At 48.5% G+C, this 19,418-nt stretch overlaps 1 protein-coding gene and 1 long non-coding RNA gene across 5 annotated transcripts in view; one reads left to right on the forward strand and one right to left on the reverse strand.

Annotated features, from left to right (window-relative positions):
* The window catches only part of LOC139233970 (rho GTPase-activating protein 27-like), a 164,188-nt gene extending 153,412 nt beyond the window's left edge, over positions 1-10,776 (forward strand). For all 3 annotated transcript variants that reach the window (XM_070864692.1, XM_070864693.1, XM_070864694.1), the window contains one exon: positions 7,158-10,776. In XM_070864692.1, the coding sequence (XP_070720793.1) occupies positions 7,158-7,356 (199 nt within the window). In that variant the 3' untranslated portion in view covers positions 7,357-10,776. The remainder of the gene's footprint in view (positions 1-7,157) is intronic.
* Positions 7,053-12,781, reverse strand: LOC139233971 (uncharacterized). Of its 2 annotated transcripts, none has more exons than XR_011588245.1 (2): positions 11,706-12,781; positions 7,053-7,894 (listed from the first exon to the last, which is right to left on the reverse strand). It is a non-coding gene; the product is annotated as an uncharacterized lncRNA (long non-coding RNA). The 2 variants fall into 2 exon arrangements; XR_011588244.1 differs by having other exon boundaries at positions 11,671-12,781.
* Between the last annotated feature and the right edge of the window lie 6,637 nt (positions 12,782-19,418).

Consider the following 19,418-nt stretch of genomic DNA (forward strand, 5'->3'; position numbering starts at 1 on the left):
TTTTCTTCGAAATAGTACCATGGGATCTTTTATGTCCACTTGAGAGAGCAGACAGGGCCTCGGTTTAATTGCTCATCTGAAAGTCTCTGGAATGGGACTTGAATCCACAATCTAATGACTTAGCGGCGAGAGGGCTACCCACTGAGCCACAGCTGACACAGCTTTACTGCAACGTCCCTAAGCAAGTGTTAGATAGGCCTTCCTACACGTGTTGTAATAGCATCCAGAGCTTCAACTAAATGAGAGTTTTCCTCTAAAACTGCCTTGTACCTGATCACACTGGAGTTGAAATGGCAGGTCAGTACTGGCCTGGATTTACTTGATGTGGATGTTCACATACAGTTGCTTGTCAAGGATTGTTTATTCAAATTGAGAAACTTAGATAGCAGGCCAAAGCCCATTGTGCTGGACCTCAACTATGTTGAGAAGAGTAGGAGGAAAAATTGTAGATTATCGGAAGAATGGATGGGTGAGGAGATAAGGAATTCCAGCTTTCTGAGGTCTTGAAAAAGAATGAGTTGGAGTTGCAGACGGGACAGTCACGCCTGAGGATACAGGCAGAAAGAACGGAGTGTGTAAGAGGTGGCATATTTGGTGAGCAGAGGTCATCACTCATCATCATCATTATCATAGGCGATCCCTCGAAACGAGGATGACTTGCTTCCACGCCAAAAAAAGGATGTTATCATATATTCAACTATCATTGTAACCCATGTATAAGCTGACCTAAGTTGTACACCTTGAGAACATTGACCACAAGGGGCGAACTTGTGGGAGGCACTCCTAATCTGGACTTTCAGGTATAAAAGGGGAAGCTCCACCCACCTTCATCACTTGAGGTCTTGGCAATAAAGGTTACTGGTCACCTTCTTTCAAGTATGGGCCTCGTGTGCATTTATACTATATAGTAAGGACATATCATTGGCGACGAGATACTGGGATTTAAATCACGCGAGCATGGCCACTAGCAGCACAGAAGAGAAGTACTATGTTAGTGATGATTGGGCGACTTTATTGAGAGACTACAACAAAGTTTTGTCACTAAGGAATGGTTGGGACAGGATTCGGCCGACAAACACAGGGCTCATCTCCTGACGGTTTGTGGATCCAGAACGTACTCCCTGATGAAGGACCTTCTAGCGCCAGAGAAGCCGGCGGACAAGACGTTCGAAGAGCTCAGTAAGTTGATCGGGGAACACCTTAAACCGGCGAGCAGCATGCACATGGCGAGACACCGGTTTTACATGCACCGACAGCGAGAAGGGCAAAGCATTCCAGACTTTGTGGCAGATCTCCGGCGACTGGCGAGCCTATGTAAGTTCCCAGATGCATGCAGAGCGGAGATGCTGCGAGACTTTTTTATTGAGGGCATCGGGCACGCTGGGGTTTTCAGGAAACTGATTGAGACCAAAGACTTGACCTTGGAAGCGGCGGCTCTGATAGCCCAGACATTTATCTCAGGGAAGGAAGAGATCAAAATGATGTATGACAAAAATCTTGGCTCAAATACGGCAAACGACGAGGGAGTCAACATTGTTAACGCGGCACACAGTTCTCTAGGCAGACAAGGGCAATCGGACATGCCCCAGCATGTAGTCGAACCCAAAGGGGGAATTCAACAGAGACAATGGCTAGCTGAACGGCGATTCATGCCATCACAATGGACAATGCGGCCAATAAGGGCCATCAACACCTGTTAATGGTGCGCTTAAGGACAGTTACAGAGACAGTCAGAGACCTTTTGTTTCCAACAATGGGGCCTCCAGCTCATGCTGGAGGTGTGGAGGCAACACCCAGCCAGAGCTTGCAGATATCAGCACTATACCTGCAGAAACTGCAATGTCAGTGGTCACTTGGTGCATATGTGCAGGAAACCCGCAACCAGGTTGATGTACGAGGAGGACGGGCCTGATGTAAGCCCTACGAGGCCAAATGAATACTGAGGGAAATCGCTGGAAGCTGAAGTTCAGCGAGTTCATGTGGAGCATATATACAGTTCATATACCAGGACGCCACCGATAATGATGAAAGTGCTCCTCAATGGTATCCCAGTATTAATGGAGCTAGACACGGGGGCCAGCCAGTCCCTGAGTATCAAACAGTTCGAAAGGTTGTGGGTGTCCAAGGCCAGGAGGCCAAAATTATTGTTGATTGACGCACAGCTACGAACATATACAAAGGAGATCATTCCGGTGTGACCCACAAAGATTCGGCGAACAGGTTGCCACTCTGGATTGTCCCGGGGGATGGTCCCGCACTACTGGGGAGGAGTTGGCTTGCTGTCACGAACTGGAAATGGGGCGATGTCAATGCAATTTCTTCTGTGGAGCGAGTATCATGCTCACAGGTCCTGGACAAATTTGATTCATTATTTCAACCTGGCATCGGCACTTTCATGGGGGCCAAGGTAGTGATTCACATAAACCTGGAGGCCAGGCCAGTACACCACAAGGCCAGAGTGGTGCCGTACGTGATGCGGGAAAAGATAGAATGTGAATTGGACCGCCTGCTGAGGGAAGGCATCATCTCGCCAGTCAAATTCAGTGACTGGGCGAGCCCGATCGTGCCAGTGCTCAAGGTGGATAGATCGGTCAGGATATGTGCCGATTACAAGGCCACCACCAATCGGGTGTCACTCCCAGACCAGTACCCGCTACCGAGAGCGGAGGACCTCTTTGCAAAGCTATCCGGTGGCAAAATTTTTTCAAAATTGGACCTGACCTCAGCTTGCATGACCCAGGAGCTGGCGAGTGAGTCGAAGAAGCTGACCACCATCACGACACACAAGGGGTTGTTTGAGTATAACAGATGTCCGTTTGGGATTCGTTCGGCTGCCGTGATCTTTCAGTGAAGTATGGAAAGCCTCCTCAAGTCGATTCCAAGGACAGTGGTTTCTCAAGGCGATATCCTCATCATGGGCCATGATACTGAAGAACACAACCTGGAGGAGGTGCTACGCAGACTGGACCGGGTAGGGCTGCGACTGAAAAAGGCGAAGTGCGTCTTCTTAGCTCCAGAGATAGAATTCCTGGGGAGGAGGGTAGCAGCAGATGGGATCAGACCTACTGCGTCCAAAACGGAAGCAATCCAGAAAGCACCCAGACCCCGTAACATGACAGAGCTGCATTTGTTCCAGGGGCTCCTGAACTATTTTGGTAACTTTCTTCCCAAATTGAGCACGCTGTTAGAGCCGCTACACGTGCTCCTACGCAAAGGTCGCGATTGGGTCTCGGGGGACAGCCAGGAAAGGGCTTTTGATAGAGCACGCAATTTGTTCTGCTCCAACAAACTGTTAACGTTGTATGACCCGTGTAAGAAGCTTGTTTTAATGTGCGATGCGCCGTCCTATGGGGTCGGGTGTGTGTTGCAGCATGTGAATGCCAATGGTCAGTTACAGCTGGTAGCTTATGCCTTCAGAAGTCTGTCCCAGGCAGAAAGGGGCTACGGGATGGTAGAAAAGGAAGCGCTAGCATGTGTATATGCAGTTAAAAAAATGTACCAGTACCGGTTTGGCAGGAAATTTGAGCTGGAGACAGATCACAAACCCCTAATGTCCCTTTTGGCCGACAACAAGGCCATAAATGCGAATGCATCGGCCCGCATACAGAGATGGGCACTCACGTTAGCTGCCTATGACTACGCAATTTGGCACAGACCGGGCACTGAAAACTGCGCCGATGCACTCAGCAGGCTCCCACTAGCCACCACTAAGGGGGCAACTGAGCATGATGCTGAGATGGTCATGGCTGTTGAAGCTTTCGAAAGCGAAGGCTCACCTGTGACAGCCCGTCAGTTTAAAGTCTGGACAAATAAAGACCCGCTACTGTCTTTAGTTTATAAATGTGTCCTGAATGGAGACTGGGCAGCCACGTACGGGACATGCCCTGAGGAATTTAAACCGTTTCATAGGCGCAAGCATGAACTCTCGATTCAGGCCGATTGCCTACTGTGGGGAAACCGAGTAGTCATGTCCCAGATGGGCAGAGAGGTGTTTATCAGAGAACTTCACAATGAGCACCCGGGCATTGTCATGATGAAGGCAATTGCCAGGTCACACGTTTGGTGACCAGGGATAGATGCAGACTTGGAACTTTGTGTTCGCAGGTGCAACACATGTGCTCAGCTGGGCAACGCACCCAGGGAAGCTCCCCTTAGCCAAGCTATGGTCACGCATCCATGTGGACTACGCAGGTCCTGTCATGGGAAAAATGATTTTGGATTGAGTGTGCCATTTTAAATTCAAGCACATCCTCTGCCACGGTAGAAAGTCTACGGGCAATGTTCGCCGCCCATGGTCTACCGGATGTCTTGGTCAGCGACAATGGCCCGTGCTTCACAAGCACTGAATTCCAGGACTTCATGGCAGGGAATGGAATCAACCATGTCAGAATGGCATCGTTCAAGCCGGCCTCAAACAGCCAGGTGGAACGAGCAGTGCAGATAATCAAACGGGGGATGCTCAGAATCCAAGGGGGTTCCCTACAAAACTGCTTATCGTGTCTCCTATTGGCCAATAGATCCCGACCACACTCGCTCACAGGGATTCCACCCGCAGAGCTGCTAATGAAAAGGACGCTCAAAACCAGGTTATCCCTTATACGCCCTTCTATGAAAGAAATTGTTGAGAGCAGGCGTCAGTCACAATGTGACTACCATGACAGGAATGCGAGGATGCGATGCATTGATGTCAATAACCCTGTTTTTGTCCCTGAATTACGATGGCAGGGCCAAAATGGCTTGCAGGCACTGTGATTGCCAAAGAGGGGAATAGGGTTTTGGTAGTTAAACTTACCAATGGACAAATCTGCCGCAAACACGTGGATCAAACTAAAAGGAGGTTCAGCAACCCCATAGAAGAAGCAGAGGAAGAACACAACGTAGAGTTTATTCCACCACAGGTGACCGAACACCGGAACCAAGTGGAGGAGAGCCCAGTCACTGTGGGCAGTCTGGACAGGCCTGAGGCACCGCAAACAGCAGACACTCAGGCCAGCGCCCAACAACCGGAGCCCCAATTCAGGCGCTCTACAAGGGAGCGTAAACCACCAGAGAGACTTAACCTGTGTTCCCAATAAGACTTTTGGGGGGGGGGGGGGGTGGGAGGTGATGTCATGTATTCAACTATCATTGTAACCCATGTATAAGCTGACCTAAGTTGTACACCTTGAGAACATTGACCACAAGTGGCGAACTTGTGGGAGACACTCCTAACCTGGACTTTCAGGTATAAAAAGGGAAGCTCCACCCACCTTCATCACTTAAGGTCTTGGTAATAAAGGTAATTGGTCACAGAGTGACCTTCTCTCAAGTATGGGCCTCGTGTGCATTTATACTGTATAGTAAGGACATATCAGACGTGTTCACAGGTGTTTCAATGAAAGACCCGAACTACATCCTGAAGGGTGGAAGATGCCTGTGGGTGGATTTTTTTAACGTGGAGTGGTCGTTGCGCACCAGCCACCACACAGGCTTGACAGAGCTAGGTCTTGGTCCAGTGGCAAGGGTTATCCAAGACAACTGGAGACCAGCTCTGCCGCACGGACCTAGTGCACGCACATATCGCAGTGTGGGCTGGCCCGTGCTGCCCCTGGGCCCCTGGCCCCGAACTCACGCCTCCCCTGGGCCCCGATCACATCCCTCCACAGTCTCTCGCCGCTCCTGCTGTATCTGCCCACGCTCCAATCACCTGGATCTTGATGACATCACTCTTCACAGCCGTTTCCCTCCTGCACCAGCTCGCAATGCTCCCTGGAGTGGTATGCCTCCATGCTGCTCCCGGGCCTCCATGCTGCTCCTTTTATGGCCTTGACATGTCGCTGATGTTCCTTCGCAGGCTCGGTGCCTCCACGCTGCTTATCTGGGTTATAACGCACAGTACCAATCACAACCACACAGAGCAGAAAGGCCCCTGGTTTGATCCTCAGTCTGTGCTGATTTAACTAAACTCATTTGGGGTAGTGGTAAGGGTTTTCCTGATTGCTGCCAGCCTAAAGGATGGACAAAGCAATCGGGGGGGGGGGGGGGGGGGGGTCATACTGCATGTTTAGATGTTGTGTGAGAACATAATTTGGCTTGGCTGTGGTGCCTCACACAGTCAAATAGCCTCCTGACATTCATGATCCAGGCCCGCTCAAGGATAGCCAGTTCAGTGAGCAATTGTATTGTCGCTCTTACTCAGTGCCCAGCCAGCTGTACATGAATCAAAGGCTTCAGTGGTGGAGGGGAGAAATCAAAAGTAAACATGAGAGAATAATTGCTTGCTCTGCCAGTAGCTCACCAAGATTCTTGGAGCTCAGGAGAGTGCCAAGTTCAATCACCATCCTGTCCTGAGTTAGCTGATCTGTAAGATCAGGAAGTGGTTTGATAGGGTAGACATAGAGAAGATATTTCCACTTGTGGGGGGAGACCAGAACTAGGGGCCATAAATGTGAAATAGTCACTAATAAATCCAAGAGGGAAATCAGGAGAAACTTCTTTAGCTAGAGAGTGGTGAGAAAGTGGAAATTGCGACCACAGGGAGGGTTTGAGGCGAATAGCATAGCATTTAAGGGGAAGCTGGATAAGCACGCGAGGGAGAAAGGAATAGGTTATGCCGATATGGTTCGATGGAAGTAGGTTGGGAGAAAGCTCATGTGGAGCACAGGCATAGACCAGTTGGGCCGAATGGCCTGTGTCTGTGCTATGAATGCGATGTAATCACACTAGGAGCTACATTTGGTCTTAAGTGTCCCAGGGTTAAAGAGGGGTAAATCTGCCTCCTGATTATTAACAAATGGCACTATGGGGATCGGGCAGGAAAGTGGAGTTGAGGTAGAAGATCCAGCTATATTGAATGACGGAGCAGGCTTGAGCATGGCATGGCCTACTCCTGCTCCTATTTCTTATGTTCGAATGACACTCACTGATAAGTGTCTGGATATCCATTGAGGACAGAATCGGGCTGTAGTTGATGCTCACTGTCGAGTTTTTGGTGAATAAAACCTCGATGTCTGCTACGCGATTTATTCTACTGTTGCTTTGTCCTTATTTTAGCGTGGGGCTGTCTCGTCAAATCTAAGCACAATTTTTATTTTGATGTATTTTCGGATTGAACAATGAAGACATAAAAATGACACACAGCTTTCAAAGTTACAATCATCTCTCTAACTCTCTTCCAGTGTGATAGAATGCCGCAACCAGAACCGTATGAGCTCCCAGAGTATGGCCATCGTGTTTGGCCCCACCCTCCTGAAACCAGAGACAGAGACAGGAAACATGGCGGTCCACATGGTCTACCAGAACCAGATTGTAGAGTTCATCCTTAACCAGTACCGGCATCTTTTCAGCAAAAGCCACGAGCTGGGGGATATTCGATGAGCAACAGACTGGGGCACTGCTGCCCAACACAGCGACTGATGTGTGTGTGAGTGTGTACATAGAGTACGAGGAGCCAGAGGTGTCTGCATGCACTGGACCTAGCAGTCATGGCCTTATGCAAAAAGAGGGAAAGCTGTCTCTCAGGACATGTCTGATTCAACTTCAAGATTATTGGAGGAGAAGCTTTCTTCAAAGTGGATCATACTCTTAGTAGATGAGGTACTCGGCCCAGGGGCCCAGTCTAAATGGGTCTTTCCTTCTGCTGGACACGCCTGCTTTGCTGCTGCCGTGCCTGGGTTTTTAAAAAAATATTGGGAGTTCCTTGTGTCTGGATCCAGGAAGAGATGCCATGCTTAATTCAACCTCCTCCTGGAAGCCATTTTTGCTGGATAGATTTGATTGTAGTTTTCACTGTGTGGTTAATGGTGGCACTTGGGATTCTAACCGACAGGAGCATTTTGTGATGAATCAGCACGCAGCACTTTAAAATCTGCTTCTCCCTCTGCTGCTCGAGGCATTTTTCCGTGCGACCTGACATCTGTAAGAAGAGGATGCATCAGGATTCGACCCCCAAGACATTGGATTTTTATGTTTTCCATCTCTGCTTGTTGATACTGTATTTAATAATTCAATGCGCATTTTAAAAAAAAACATTGAATTGGGAAAACCATAACACTGCAGGTTATATCACACATGTGCAATAGGATGTAAGAGTGGAAATGGTTTTCCAGGGCTGGTGAGTCAGATAGCCAAGCAAGCTATGGACTACACTATCAGAGGTGAGCTCAGCATACTGTGGTCTTGCAGTAAAGTAACGGTGCATCCTCCTCCTCCCACTCAAACCAAAGATGTAGTTTTACTCAAACAACATTTCTGATTGTGGGTAAAAGCGGACAATTGAGGGTAGGCGCTATGGAATGGTGGGCGCGAGAAGTTAGAACAGGCAATGTCGTGAGTTAGGAAAGGTCACCCCATTGTGTGATTTCGTTACTCCATAATTCCTGATGTTCACAGACCAGTTGGTCATCAAGGTTTTTCTAACTGGGAAGTCTAAATAAAGGGTCAAAGCCCATCGTGCAGGTCACCAACAAAGCTGAGAAGAGTAGGAGGGAAAATGTGGTAAACGAAGATGTAGTGGTCAGTTGATGTCAAGATTGGATAGGAGAAACGGAGGAGTGAGGGGGTAAGGAATTCTAACTTTGAGTGCGTTGCAGAAGCAGATGACACAATGTCATCTTTCTTTATTCCATATTATTTATCACCAATGATAGCCCTTTTAAAGTAATGTTAATCGGAAAGGAAGCCATTAATGTTTGTTGATCAGGGCTGACTTTCCGACTTTGCATTTCCGATGAGGAGCCTCAAGCACCAACCATGAAAAGTGTGGGTGCGTTGCCTTTGATTTCCCATCCATTTTTGCAGAAGGAGCTCAGAATATTACTGATGTCTGGTGTTGGAGGGAAGTGATTACTGGGTGTAGTTAGTGATGTGTCCAGAAGGGGTCAGTACTGTTATGGGGCTCAGTCTCGAGGCACTTGTGTTGTCCAGAAGCTCGGCTATAGAGAAAGTGACTGCCACAATCGAGGGAAAGTCACAATAGAGAAACAGAACAGGGTGAATGAACACGAGGAAGCAACCTGGAGAAAGATTCAGAAGAGGAAAATGGGCATAAATAGAAATGGAGAGAAGGCTGGAGTGATTTAATAGAGGCGTGTGAAACGTTTAGGAGTTTTGATAGAGTAAACAATGTGAAATAGTTTCAGAGGCATGAAGGTCAGTAACCAAAGGACACAGATTTAAAATAATTGGCAAAAGAACCAGAGGAGAGATGAGATATCATTTTTTTAATGCAGGGAGTTGTTGTGATCTGGAACGCGCTGCCTGAATGGGCGGTGGAAGCAGATTCAATAGTAACTTTCAAAAGGGGATTGGAAATATACTTAAAAAGGAAGAATTTGCAGGGCTGTGGGGAAAGAGCAGGAGGGTGGGACTAATTGGATCGCTCTTTCAAAGAGCCGACACAGGCACGATGGGCCGAATGGCCTTCGTCCGTGGTGTGATGGAGGATTCCCTGTGGAGTTGGGGTTAAAGCCCAGGGCTCAATTTTCCCCAGTGATTTGCGTCGTTTTTTGGAGCAGGCTGCTCTTTTTGGTCTAAGTTGAAAAACCACAGTTTCCCCAATCAATTTGCACCAGCATAACTCAGTTAGTTACGATTTTTTTCAGGCAGTTTTTTTTCAGCCAGAGGGGGCGTAACCAGCCACCTGCGCCACTTCTGGCCATTTAGAGAAGTTTGGCCAGCTAAGAGTTACTCCAGTTCTGATTAGGCCAGCGTTTGTGGCCTCTCCAGAAAAACCCTCCCTAGAGTTAAGGCAGGTAGGGAAAGCGGCTCAGCAGATGCCCGGACACAGTGAAAGAATTGAAAAACATATAGCAGCAACTTTCCTCCAACCCTGTCCAAAGGCAGTCCGGTTCCATTCTCAGTCCCCGGTTCACACACACCGTCCGTTCCCATTCTCTGTCCCCGGTTCATACACACCGTCCGTTCCCATTCTCTGTCCCCGGTTCACACACGCCGTCCGTTCCCATTCTCGGTCCCCGGTTCACACATACTGTCCGGTCCCATTCTCGGTCCCCGGTTCACACACACCGTCCGTTCCCATTCTCTGTCCCCGGTTCACACACACACAGTCCGGTCCCATTCTCGGTCCCCGGTTCACACATACTGTCCGGTCCCATTCTCGGTCCCCGGTTCACACACACCGTCCATTCCCATTCTCTGTCCCCGGTTCACACACACACAGTCCGGTCCCATTCTCGGTCCCCGGTTCACACATACTGTCCGGTCCCATTCTCGGTCCCCGGTTCACACACACACACAGTCCGGTCCCATTCTCGGTCCCCGGTTCACACATACTGTCCATTCCCATTCTCTGTCCCCGGTTCACACACATACTGTCCGGTCCCATTCTCGGTCCCCGGTTCACACACACACAGTCCGGTCCCATTCTCGGTCCCCGGTTCACACACAAACAGTCCGGTCCCATTCTCGGTCCCCGGTTCGCACACACACAGTCCGGTCCCATTCTCGGTCCCCGGTTCGCACACACACAGTCCGGTCCCATTCTCGGTCCCCGGTTCGCACACACACAGTCCGGTCCCATTCTCGGTCCCCGGTTCGCACACACACAGTCCGGTCCCATTCTCGGTCCCCGGTTCACACATACTGTCCATTCCCATTCTCTGTCCCCGGTTCGCACACACACAGTCCGGTCCCATTCTCGGTCCCCGGTTCGCACACACACAGTCCGGTCCCATTCTCGGTCCCCGGTTCACACATACTGTCCATTCCCATTCTCTGTCCCCGGTTCACACACACACAGTCCGATCCCATTCTCGGTCCCCGGTTCACACATACTGTCCATTCCCATTCTCTGTCCCCGGTTCACACACATACTGTCCGGTCCCATTCTCGATCCCTGGTTCACACACACACAGTCCGGTCCCATTCTCGGTCCCCGGTTCGCACACACAGTAGAGAAAGAGCAAGAGAGAGAGAAAACTTAGAACATTTTTTTTTGGCGTACTTGGGCCTCAAAAAATCAGGCGTAACTCTTCAAGTACGGCAAAAAAATGCTTTGGGGAAAAATTTGAGCCCTTTTGTTTTAGCATTGGAAACAGTTGTAGCAATGGTACGAAACACTGCAGGCCAATGTAATGTGTGGTATAACCTGTGGTGACTGTTTGAGTACAACAGCAGGAATGTGGCACTTCCAACAGTGTGCTTTAATCAGACGTGTCCGAGCTTATAACCGTCAGCTGTCACGCCGATTGTCAGCTTTACTCTTAAAAAGGCCTACATCAAGATGCCGTCTGACTAAAGTATCCCCCATTCAAGGCCATTACAGCCCAACATGTAAAACCCTCTACTGGCCTGGTGGGGGAGCTCACTGACTGGTGTGGTACTGAGCCGTGCAGATCAGGAAGGTCGCAGCGGGTAGACAGCGGTTCTGGTTCTCCACGCTGCCCGGAGCAGAGGTGCCAGGTAGCGGGCACAAGCTCCTCCACGGCAAGTGGGAGAAAATTAGAGAACAGCCCACTCAACAGAGGCACAGAGACCGCAGGATTGAACCACATGAGGACGTTCTGGAAGGGAGATAATTAAGAGTCTCGCCTAACCTGAAAAAAAAAACCAGTGTACAATAGCACACTCCATACAGCAGAACCCGCAGTAGATGGGAGTCAAAACTCCACATAGCCACTGCCTGTAAGAGCACTGATAAAGTGAATGACATATTTTACTGTCAGTACTAACCTAACCTAACTGTTTCAGTATTTCTTGCTCCTGACCTGATCACAGGGTGAGTTGTGAGCTTCAGATCCCCCACTGGGCTGTCAGGAGCAGCACAAAATGTCCATAAGGTTCGTGGCTGAGGAGATGAAGGGCAGAACTGACAGAAGTGTGGGGAGAACACTTTGATGACCCCCCCAGCCCCTCCGCATTTAGTTCCCTGCAGAGCAGCATGGACAGGGTCGATGGAGAAGCTTAGAGTCACCCCCTCTCTGTCAGCCAGTGTCCGGAGTGCATCACCAAGGAAACAATCAAGAAAAGAGATTAAAGTCAATCACAGCGCTGTAAGGTGATTCATTTGCTGACGGCTGTAATCTTCATTCCTGCGTGGCCTAATGGATAAAGCCTCTGACTTCGATTATTAACTATGAAGTTGTTAGAAGATTGCATGTTCGAGTCCAGCCGCGGTCACCCTAGCTCGCTGCGTTAAAATTTTATCCAAAAAGAGTTTCCTGCTTGACCCGGGAATATCCCTTTACTAGCTCCTGACGCCCAATGTAAGCTCCCGACTGCACTGGTGCAGAAGATTCTCTGAGACATCCTGTGAAGGGTGATGTTATGAAGGTGTGCTCATAACACATTATGAGGGGGCCAGTAGTTTGCACGGCTCCATCCTTACTTTAAATTCAATTTAATTGGATGGAAATATATTCTATTATGGACAGAAAATAACAGGGGCCTCGCACGTGTGAAGTTCCTGATATGGGCTCCTGGTGGTTGAGGCTCTGTGCTGGGAGCATTCATAATATTTACCCTGTAAGGTATCAGCTGATCTCACAATAGGCTGCCCCTTAATGCTCTTTGCCTGCACCTTGCGGTTTCAGTTAGCCGGCACGCCACGATTCCGGGCCAGTTCCTGTGTAGTGCAGTGCTCGGTCTGCAGACCTAATTAGCACTCCCGTCTGTGCCTTATACTGAGCTCACCAACAGTGGAGCTCTGTGCACGCTCTTGATCTCGCCGATTCTAAACATCGGAGGGAGGTAGGCGAAGCAGTACATGCGGCCTTGCATTGAGTTGGAGTGTTACTGTACCTGATATGGACGCCACGCAGTGTGAGACTAGCTACTAGGCGCGGTTTGGCTCTAGCGGGGGTCAAAGGTGAGAGCCTCACCCTGACTCCGAACCAATACCGCCCCTTTTGCCTTCATGCCCCCTTGTGTTCAGCTGAAAGTGGCAGTATAACTGAGGTCTTAGACCCCACATAGTCCACCAATGGGACATTCTGCTTCTGCCCCTCCACCACAGTATGAGACTCTGACCGTATTGCCTAGAGAGTCCCTCACACACACACAGCAGCAAACAATCCACCACTGAGGTAGCTGAGAGAGCGACGACGCACAAAACAGAGAATTTTCTTTAAAAAAAAATCTTTTTAAAAATAAAATTAACTGTCTAGCGAAGATTACACCAGTTAAAATAAAAAGGTTCTTACGGGTTTAAAATAGAACCCATCAAAAAACCTAGGCTCCTATGATTTTTAAAGGGGAGCTGCCTTAGTTCTCTGCCCACAGATTGTAAAGTTATTAAACAATCATGGACTTTAATTTGCTCTGTGCACTGTTTTTAGCACACTGCTTAACACATTCATGGTACAGTAACTTCTTCTTGTTATTTTAACGGCGTTGTTAGCCAGTGTGCTAAACTCCCATGCATCATTTGTCCAATAACCAGTCTGGAGCCATTTTGAATCTGTAACTGAGGCAAGTGAGTTGCTAAACAACAGAGTGCAAAGCAGGTAACATGGAGGCTGCGCATTGTCTTGTGATTAATCTTAAATGTAGTTTTATTCTCACTCCCAAATCCCATAAAATTCAAACGTATGTTTCCATCAATCTGCAGATTGCTTCTGTGTCATATCTACTGATGCTTTCTTTGATGTGTATCTCTCTTGTTACTGAGTTCCTCAAGAGTATAACATTCGGAAAAAATGTAAATAGCTTTAGAAAAAGTCTTAAAAGTTATGTATATTATTTTAAATTACTTTAAATGAAGCCAAATTAAAGATCTGGGTTTGTTATTTTAAGAGCAGGGCAATTCTGTTGTATTAATTCTGACCCTGACTCCTATCCTCGAATGTGGTGATATCGCCAGCCCGTGCTCTTAAAAGGACTCTGGGTGTTTGACTTTTTAATCTTTAACTATAGTGCTGGACACTTGGCATAAATTAAAGCTTGAAATCCTGTTATTTTAATATATTGAATTTAAAATCCAGCATTAAAAATACCTAATATGATAACTATCCAGTGTTAACAAAGGAAAGGGTCTATCACGGTGATTCTAATGCTCCAGTATGGAGAGAAAGCAGGAAAGGGGTACTGAGGTGAATGATCAGTCATGATCTTATTGAATGGTGGTGCAGGCTCGTAGGGCAGAATGGCCTACTCCTGCACCTATTTTTTATGTTTCTATGTTTTCCAGCTCCCTGAGCCAAGCTGAGCTGTTACAGGCCAGGGGAGCCCCAGCTTCAGTCCCTGGTCTGTGCTGAGCCAGCTGATCCTAACCAGGGCAGTGCCTCAGGATGGGGAAGGGGGGAAAAAACTATCAACTAAGTTTCCTGCTCCTGATCGCTGTCCATTGACCCCTGCTGAGATTGTGGACATCAGGGTGAGGACATCGATAGGGCTCGGCCGCAATGCCCCCCACAGTTGAACAGTTTTGTACACGCTCAGTGCGATGGTTTACTTGGGTGATGGATCTGTACTGCAGGAGAAAGAGGATGCAAATTGGAAAAAAAAAAATATATATATATATATATGTTATCAAATCGCGCCTTTCTAGCAGACTGGGTTCTTTAATACTGCACGTGTATGATTGATTACCTACGTACCTGGCCAGTCAGCAGTGTATATCAGAAAATGGCAGGCAGCCCAGCCGCGATCTCCCTCTATACACTGCCGTTGGACGAGGCTCCACGTACTCCGATATCTACCCTCATACTGTGCAACCTCGGGATCCTGTGACCCTGAGCTGGGCTTCGACTCCACCTCTGGCCGATTTCTAAGGCCGCCGCCTTCCACCTCTGTGACATTGTCCGTTTACACTCCTACCTCAGCCCTCCAGATCCGCAGCCCTCTTCCACTCCTGCCTCACCTCCTGGATTCATTTCCCAAATGGTCTCCCTTCCTGCCTCCACCCTTCAAAAACAATTCACAGCCCTGTGGCTGCAAGTCCCCATCTGCACAAAGTCCTCATACCCATCCTCCACCCGTCTTTGCTCAGCTGCACTGACTCCCCAGAAAATTGAACTCAAGATCCTTGCCTGTGTCTTCAAACCCTGCACACCACCCCCTTGGCCTCGCTTAACCTGTTTGGGTAATGGTCTCCAGCCAGAACGCTCCGTTTCTTTGACCTGGGATGATTATCCCCATCTATTCTCCACTAACGGGCTACAATTCCTCACTCCTCAGGAACACTCTTTCTAAAACCACTTCTCCTTTCTACCTTCCTCCCAGCTCCTCAAAACCTTCTAAAAGCCTATTGTTTGATTGTGCCTTCAGTCCCTCCCTCAACAAACTCCTTTACTTCCTGCTTAGTGCTCCCCTGACCCCCTAGTAAAGTTAATTGTCACCTCGTTCCCTCACTAAGCCTGGCCTCTGCCTCTCCAGCTTGTACAATTAGGTGTCCACTTGTCCCCGTGTGAAGCTTGGTGTCTAGCCCTCCCCCTTTGTAAAGCACACTGGGACTTTTCGCTATATAAATACAAGTTCTTGTATATATTTATATAAAGTAAGATTATGTTCAGGAATTGCAGCTTCACCATCCTTTTTCTATCCTGCTGGTTGCCTCTCTGGTACCTCACTGCTGTTATGTGAATGTATATTAAACAAATTATGGAATTATTGGAGCTTTATTGTGCAGGTGAACAAAATGTGTACATTAGCATTTTTCAGTAATAAAGAAATTAAAATATTGTCATATAATTTAACCTTTTAGAATTTCTTTTAAAACTTAAGCTGTTTACTAAAGTTCATTCATTGCTTTCAACAAGATCCTACCAACCAGATTGTTAGGGGGGAAAAAAGAAAGACTTACATTTATATAGCATCTTTCTCGACCTCAGGATGTCCCTTTAAAGCCAATGAAGTACTTTTGAAGTGTAGTCACTGTTGTAATTTAGGAAACGCAGCAGCCAATTTGCGAACAGCAAGCTCCCACAAACACCAACGAGATAATGACCCAATAATCTGTTTAGTAATACTAGTTGAGGGATAAATATTGGCCAATATTGGGAAGAACTGCTCTTTAACTAGTGCCATGGGAACTTCTATATCCATCTGAGAGACCTCGGTTTAATGTCTCATCCAAAATTCAGTACCTCTGACAGTGCAGCCCTCCCTCAATACTGCACTGAGGTGTCAGCCTAGAATATGTGCTTGAGTCTCTGGAGTGGAACTTGAACCCACAACCTTCTGACGTAGAGGTGAGAGTGCTATCTGACTGAACCACCTATGACAGAGTATTAAAATACTGGGCAAAAGAATTTGTAAATAATTTCTTCTATTTTCCAGCAATGTTTAATGCTCCTCTCTTTAAGATGTTGAATCCTACAATTGCTTGGGCATTGGGTGCCCTACATTACCTCGCCCAAGTGTAAGCTCCTTCACATATAAGCGTAAGCACCACTGAGTGCCGGCAAGCAATACAACCATGAGGGGAAGCCTATGAGCTCGAACCCACCTTTACCCGAAGCCCTGGTGTGACAGTGATGAGGAACAGAAATCCTGGTCTGCTGATTCTTTCCTAACCCAGCGGCAATGAGGACAATCCCAAGTGCCTTCCCTCTAACCCGGCTCAAACCAACCAACTCAACGCACACTAGGGATCAAACAGAGATCTTCTGCCACACCACTGTATTAACCAGGGGTGGCTGGGTGAAATCACTGTGACGGATGGAAAATAAATAAGAGTCCAGGTGAGATTTGGGGTGTAACTTCAGGCCTCTGATTCATTCCTTCATATCTTGTCGCTCCCAAACTGCAGCCAGGATCTGGTGTATTAGCCAGGTGGGTTCCTGGTGATAACAACAACTACAATGTACATCACCCAATACCAGTTACACCACCCAGTGTTTCAGTGTGTGACAGCAGTTGTAATGTAATGTGGGCAGGAACATCGGCAGGGCCCAGGTGCAGCGGAGGAGCGGGAAGGTCGGGACGGATAAGGAGCAGCGAGAGATCGAGGCAGAAATGATTGGGACATAGGAGCGGTGAGGGATCGTGGCTAAGATTCAGTGAGTGATCGTGGCGGAGGTGCGGCAAATGTTTGGTGCAGAAGTGTGGTGAGAGATTGTGGCGGAAGTGCGGTGAGTGTTTTGTGGCGGAGGTGCGGCGAATGTTTTGTGGCGGAGGAGCGGTGAGAGAACGTGGCGGATGAGCGATGAGAAATTGTGGCGGAGGTGCGGTAAATGGGGGTACGGGACCCAGAAGAGCCGAGGGCCCAGGGGCAGCACGGACCAGCCCACGCTGCGATATGTGTGCGCACTAGGTCCGTGCAGCAGAGCAGGTCTCCAGTCATCCTGGTTAACCCTTGCCACTGGATAAAGGCCTAGCTCTATCAAGCCCATGTGGTGGTTGGTGTGCAATGGTCACTACACATTAAAAAAAATTCACGCACAGCCATCTTCCACCCCTGGAGTTCAGGACTGGAATATCGGGTCCCTCATTGAAACATCTGCAAACTCGTCCCTTTTGGTGTGGAAGCAAGTCATCCTCATTCGAGAGACTGCCTATGATGATGATGATGAATGTATGCCCCTCTGAGTATGCTCACAGGTTTGTACAGCTGTTGAGTTGGGAGTGGCTTAGCCAGTCACGTGATGTTCACAAGACTAAATAAAACCCCAGCCAGTTGGGTTCAGGGGATCCACGATGAGGCAGGTGATTGTGAGCCTGGTGGATGAACTGGTAATGTGTACTGCGATTATTAAACCTTTGCTAATAAACCAACTAGTTCTTAATAGCAATGTGTTGCTATAAATTCTTAAGCAAAGAACCCATGAAGCAAATACATTGCACCAGTCATTCATATTTGTTGTGGGCAGGGTGGCCATATTTCTCTCAGTAAATGTTTGATCCTGGTTACAACCATGACTTTTATCTAACAGTTTATTCTCCAATGACACTTTATTCAATCTGTTATTTACCATGGATCTCCAGCAGATGTCGCTGTGTAACACCACAGATTCCGGTCCCTATCCAGTGTACAAGGCAACGTGGGGAGACATTCTGATGGGACATAAATGTCCTCTGAGGCTTCCTCCTGGTGAACTATTTTTCGTGACAATTATCCTAAAATAACTCTTATCTTTGGCACTGTTGTTTGGTGGAGATTTTAATTACACTGGCTGTTTAGAGTGAGAACTATAACACTTGCACCTGATGTGTATACACATTCAAAATGGTAAATTGGAAAATAAAATGGCAGATCTGATAATATATAAATGGGGTTTTTATTCTGCAAAGAATGGGATGTCAGAGCAAAAAATGGCAAACGCGAGCTGAATGGAAGGACTCAAGGTAATCAGCATAGTTGCTCGGCTCAGTATTTACTAATGATGTTGCTATGGAGGAGTCTTCCTGTTTCAACTCAGCAAACCAGAGTCTGGGCCAAACTGGCAAAGGGGTGGAGCTTGGCCAAAGGGGTGGGACTTGGGCAAAGGGATGGAGCTTGGGCAATGGGGGGCTTGGATAAAGGGGTGGAGCTTGGACACAGGGGGTGAAGCTTGGGCGAAGCGGATGGTGCTTGGGCAAAGGGGTGGGGCTTGGGCAACGGGTGGGGCTTGGGCAAAGGGGTGGGGCTTGGGCAACAGGGGTGGAGCTTGGATAAAGGGGTAGGGCTTGGGCAAAGGGGGGGACTTGGGTAACAGGGGTGGAGCTTGGGCAACAGGGGTGGGGCTTGGGCAAAGGGGTGGGGCTTGGGCAACGGGTGGTGCTTGGGCAACAGGGGTGGGGCTTGGGCAAAGGGGTGGGGCTTGGGCAACAGGGGTGGAGCTTGGACGAAGGGGTGGGGCTTGGGCAAAGGGGGTGGGGCTTGGGCAAAGGGGTGGAGCTTGGACGAAGGGGTAGGGCTTGGGCAAAGGGGGGGGACTTGGGCAACAGGGGTGGAGCTTGGGCAAAAATGGGATGGGGCTTGGGCAAAGGGGTGGGGCTTGGGTAAAAGGGCGGAGCTTAAGATGATTGACACTGCCTGACTTGCCTCAAGGCGCAGGCTCCTCTGAGCGTGAGCCTTCAGGCTGAGGGGTGCGGGGTGCGGGGTGCAGGGTACCCCCCTCCACGCACATGCACGTCTGCTGGAAATCAGGAAGACGGCCCACCACCTCCTCAAGTCGAGTGTGGGGCGGACAATAAATACTGGCCTAACCAGCCATGCCCACGGGTCAAGAATGATTTTTTTTAAATTGACGATTAAAGTTTTGCATCGGGATTTCTGGAAATGGCAATCGGAGACCCCCAGTCCGGCCTATGATTACTTGGGGTGCGAGGCGGAATAATAGGATGGGAGTGCGCAATTTCACAATATATGCTCCCACCGTTATTCTTTGTAGGCTTTCCTGTCGGAGTCTCCTCGTTATTTCCCGATATGCTCTCCCAGCTGTCAGGCTCCCCAGCAGCTGGACTTTGGGAAAATAGCCCCTATCCAGCAAAGTGGACAGAAAACAACTAAAATGTGCATTGTCGCAATGTATTCTAAATTGTTTCTTTACTCTTGTTTT

Source organism: Pristiophorus japonicus, chromosome 21, assembly GCF_044704955.1.
Source record: "Pristiophorus japonicus isolate sPriJap1 chromosome 21, sPriJap1.hap1, whole genome shotgun sequence".
Classification (NCBI taxonomy): Eukaryota; Metazoa; Chordata; class Chondrichthyes; family Pristiophoridae; genus Pristiophorus; species Pristiophorus japonicus.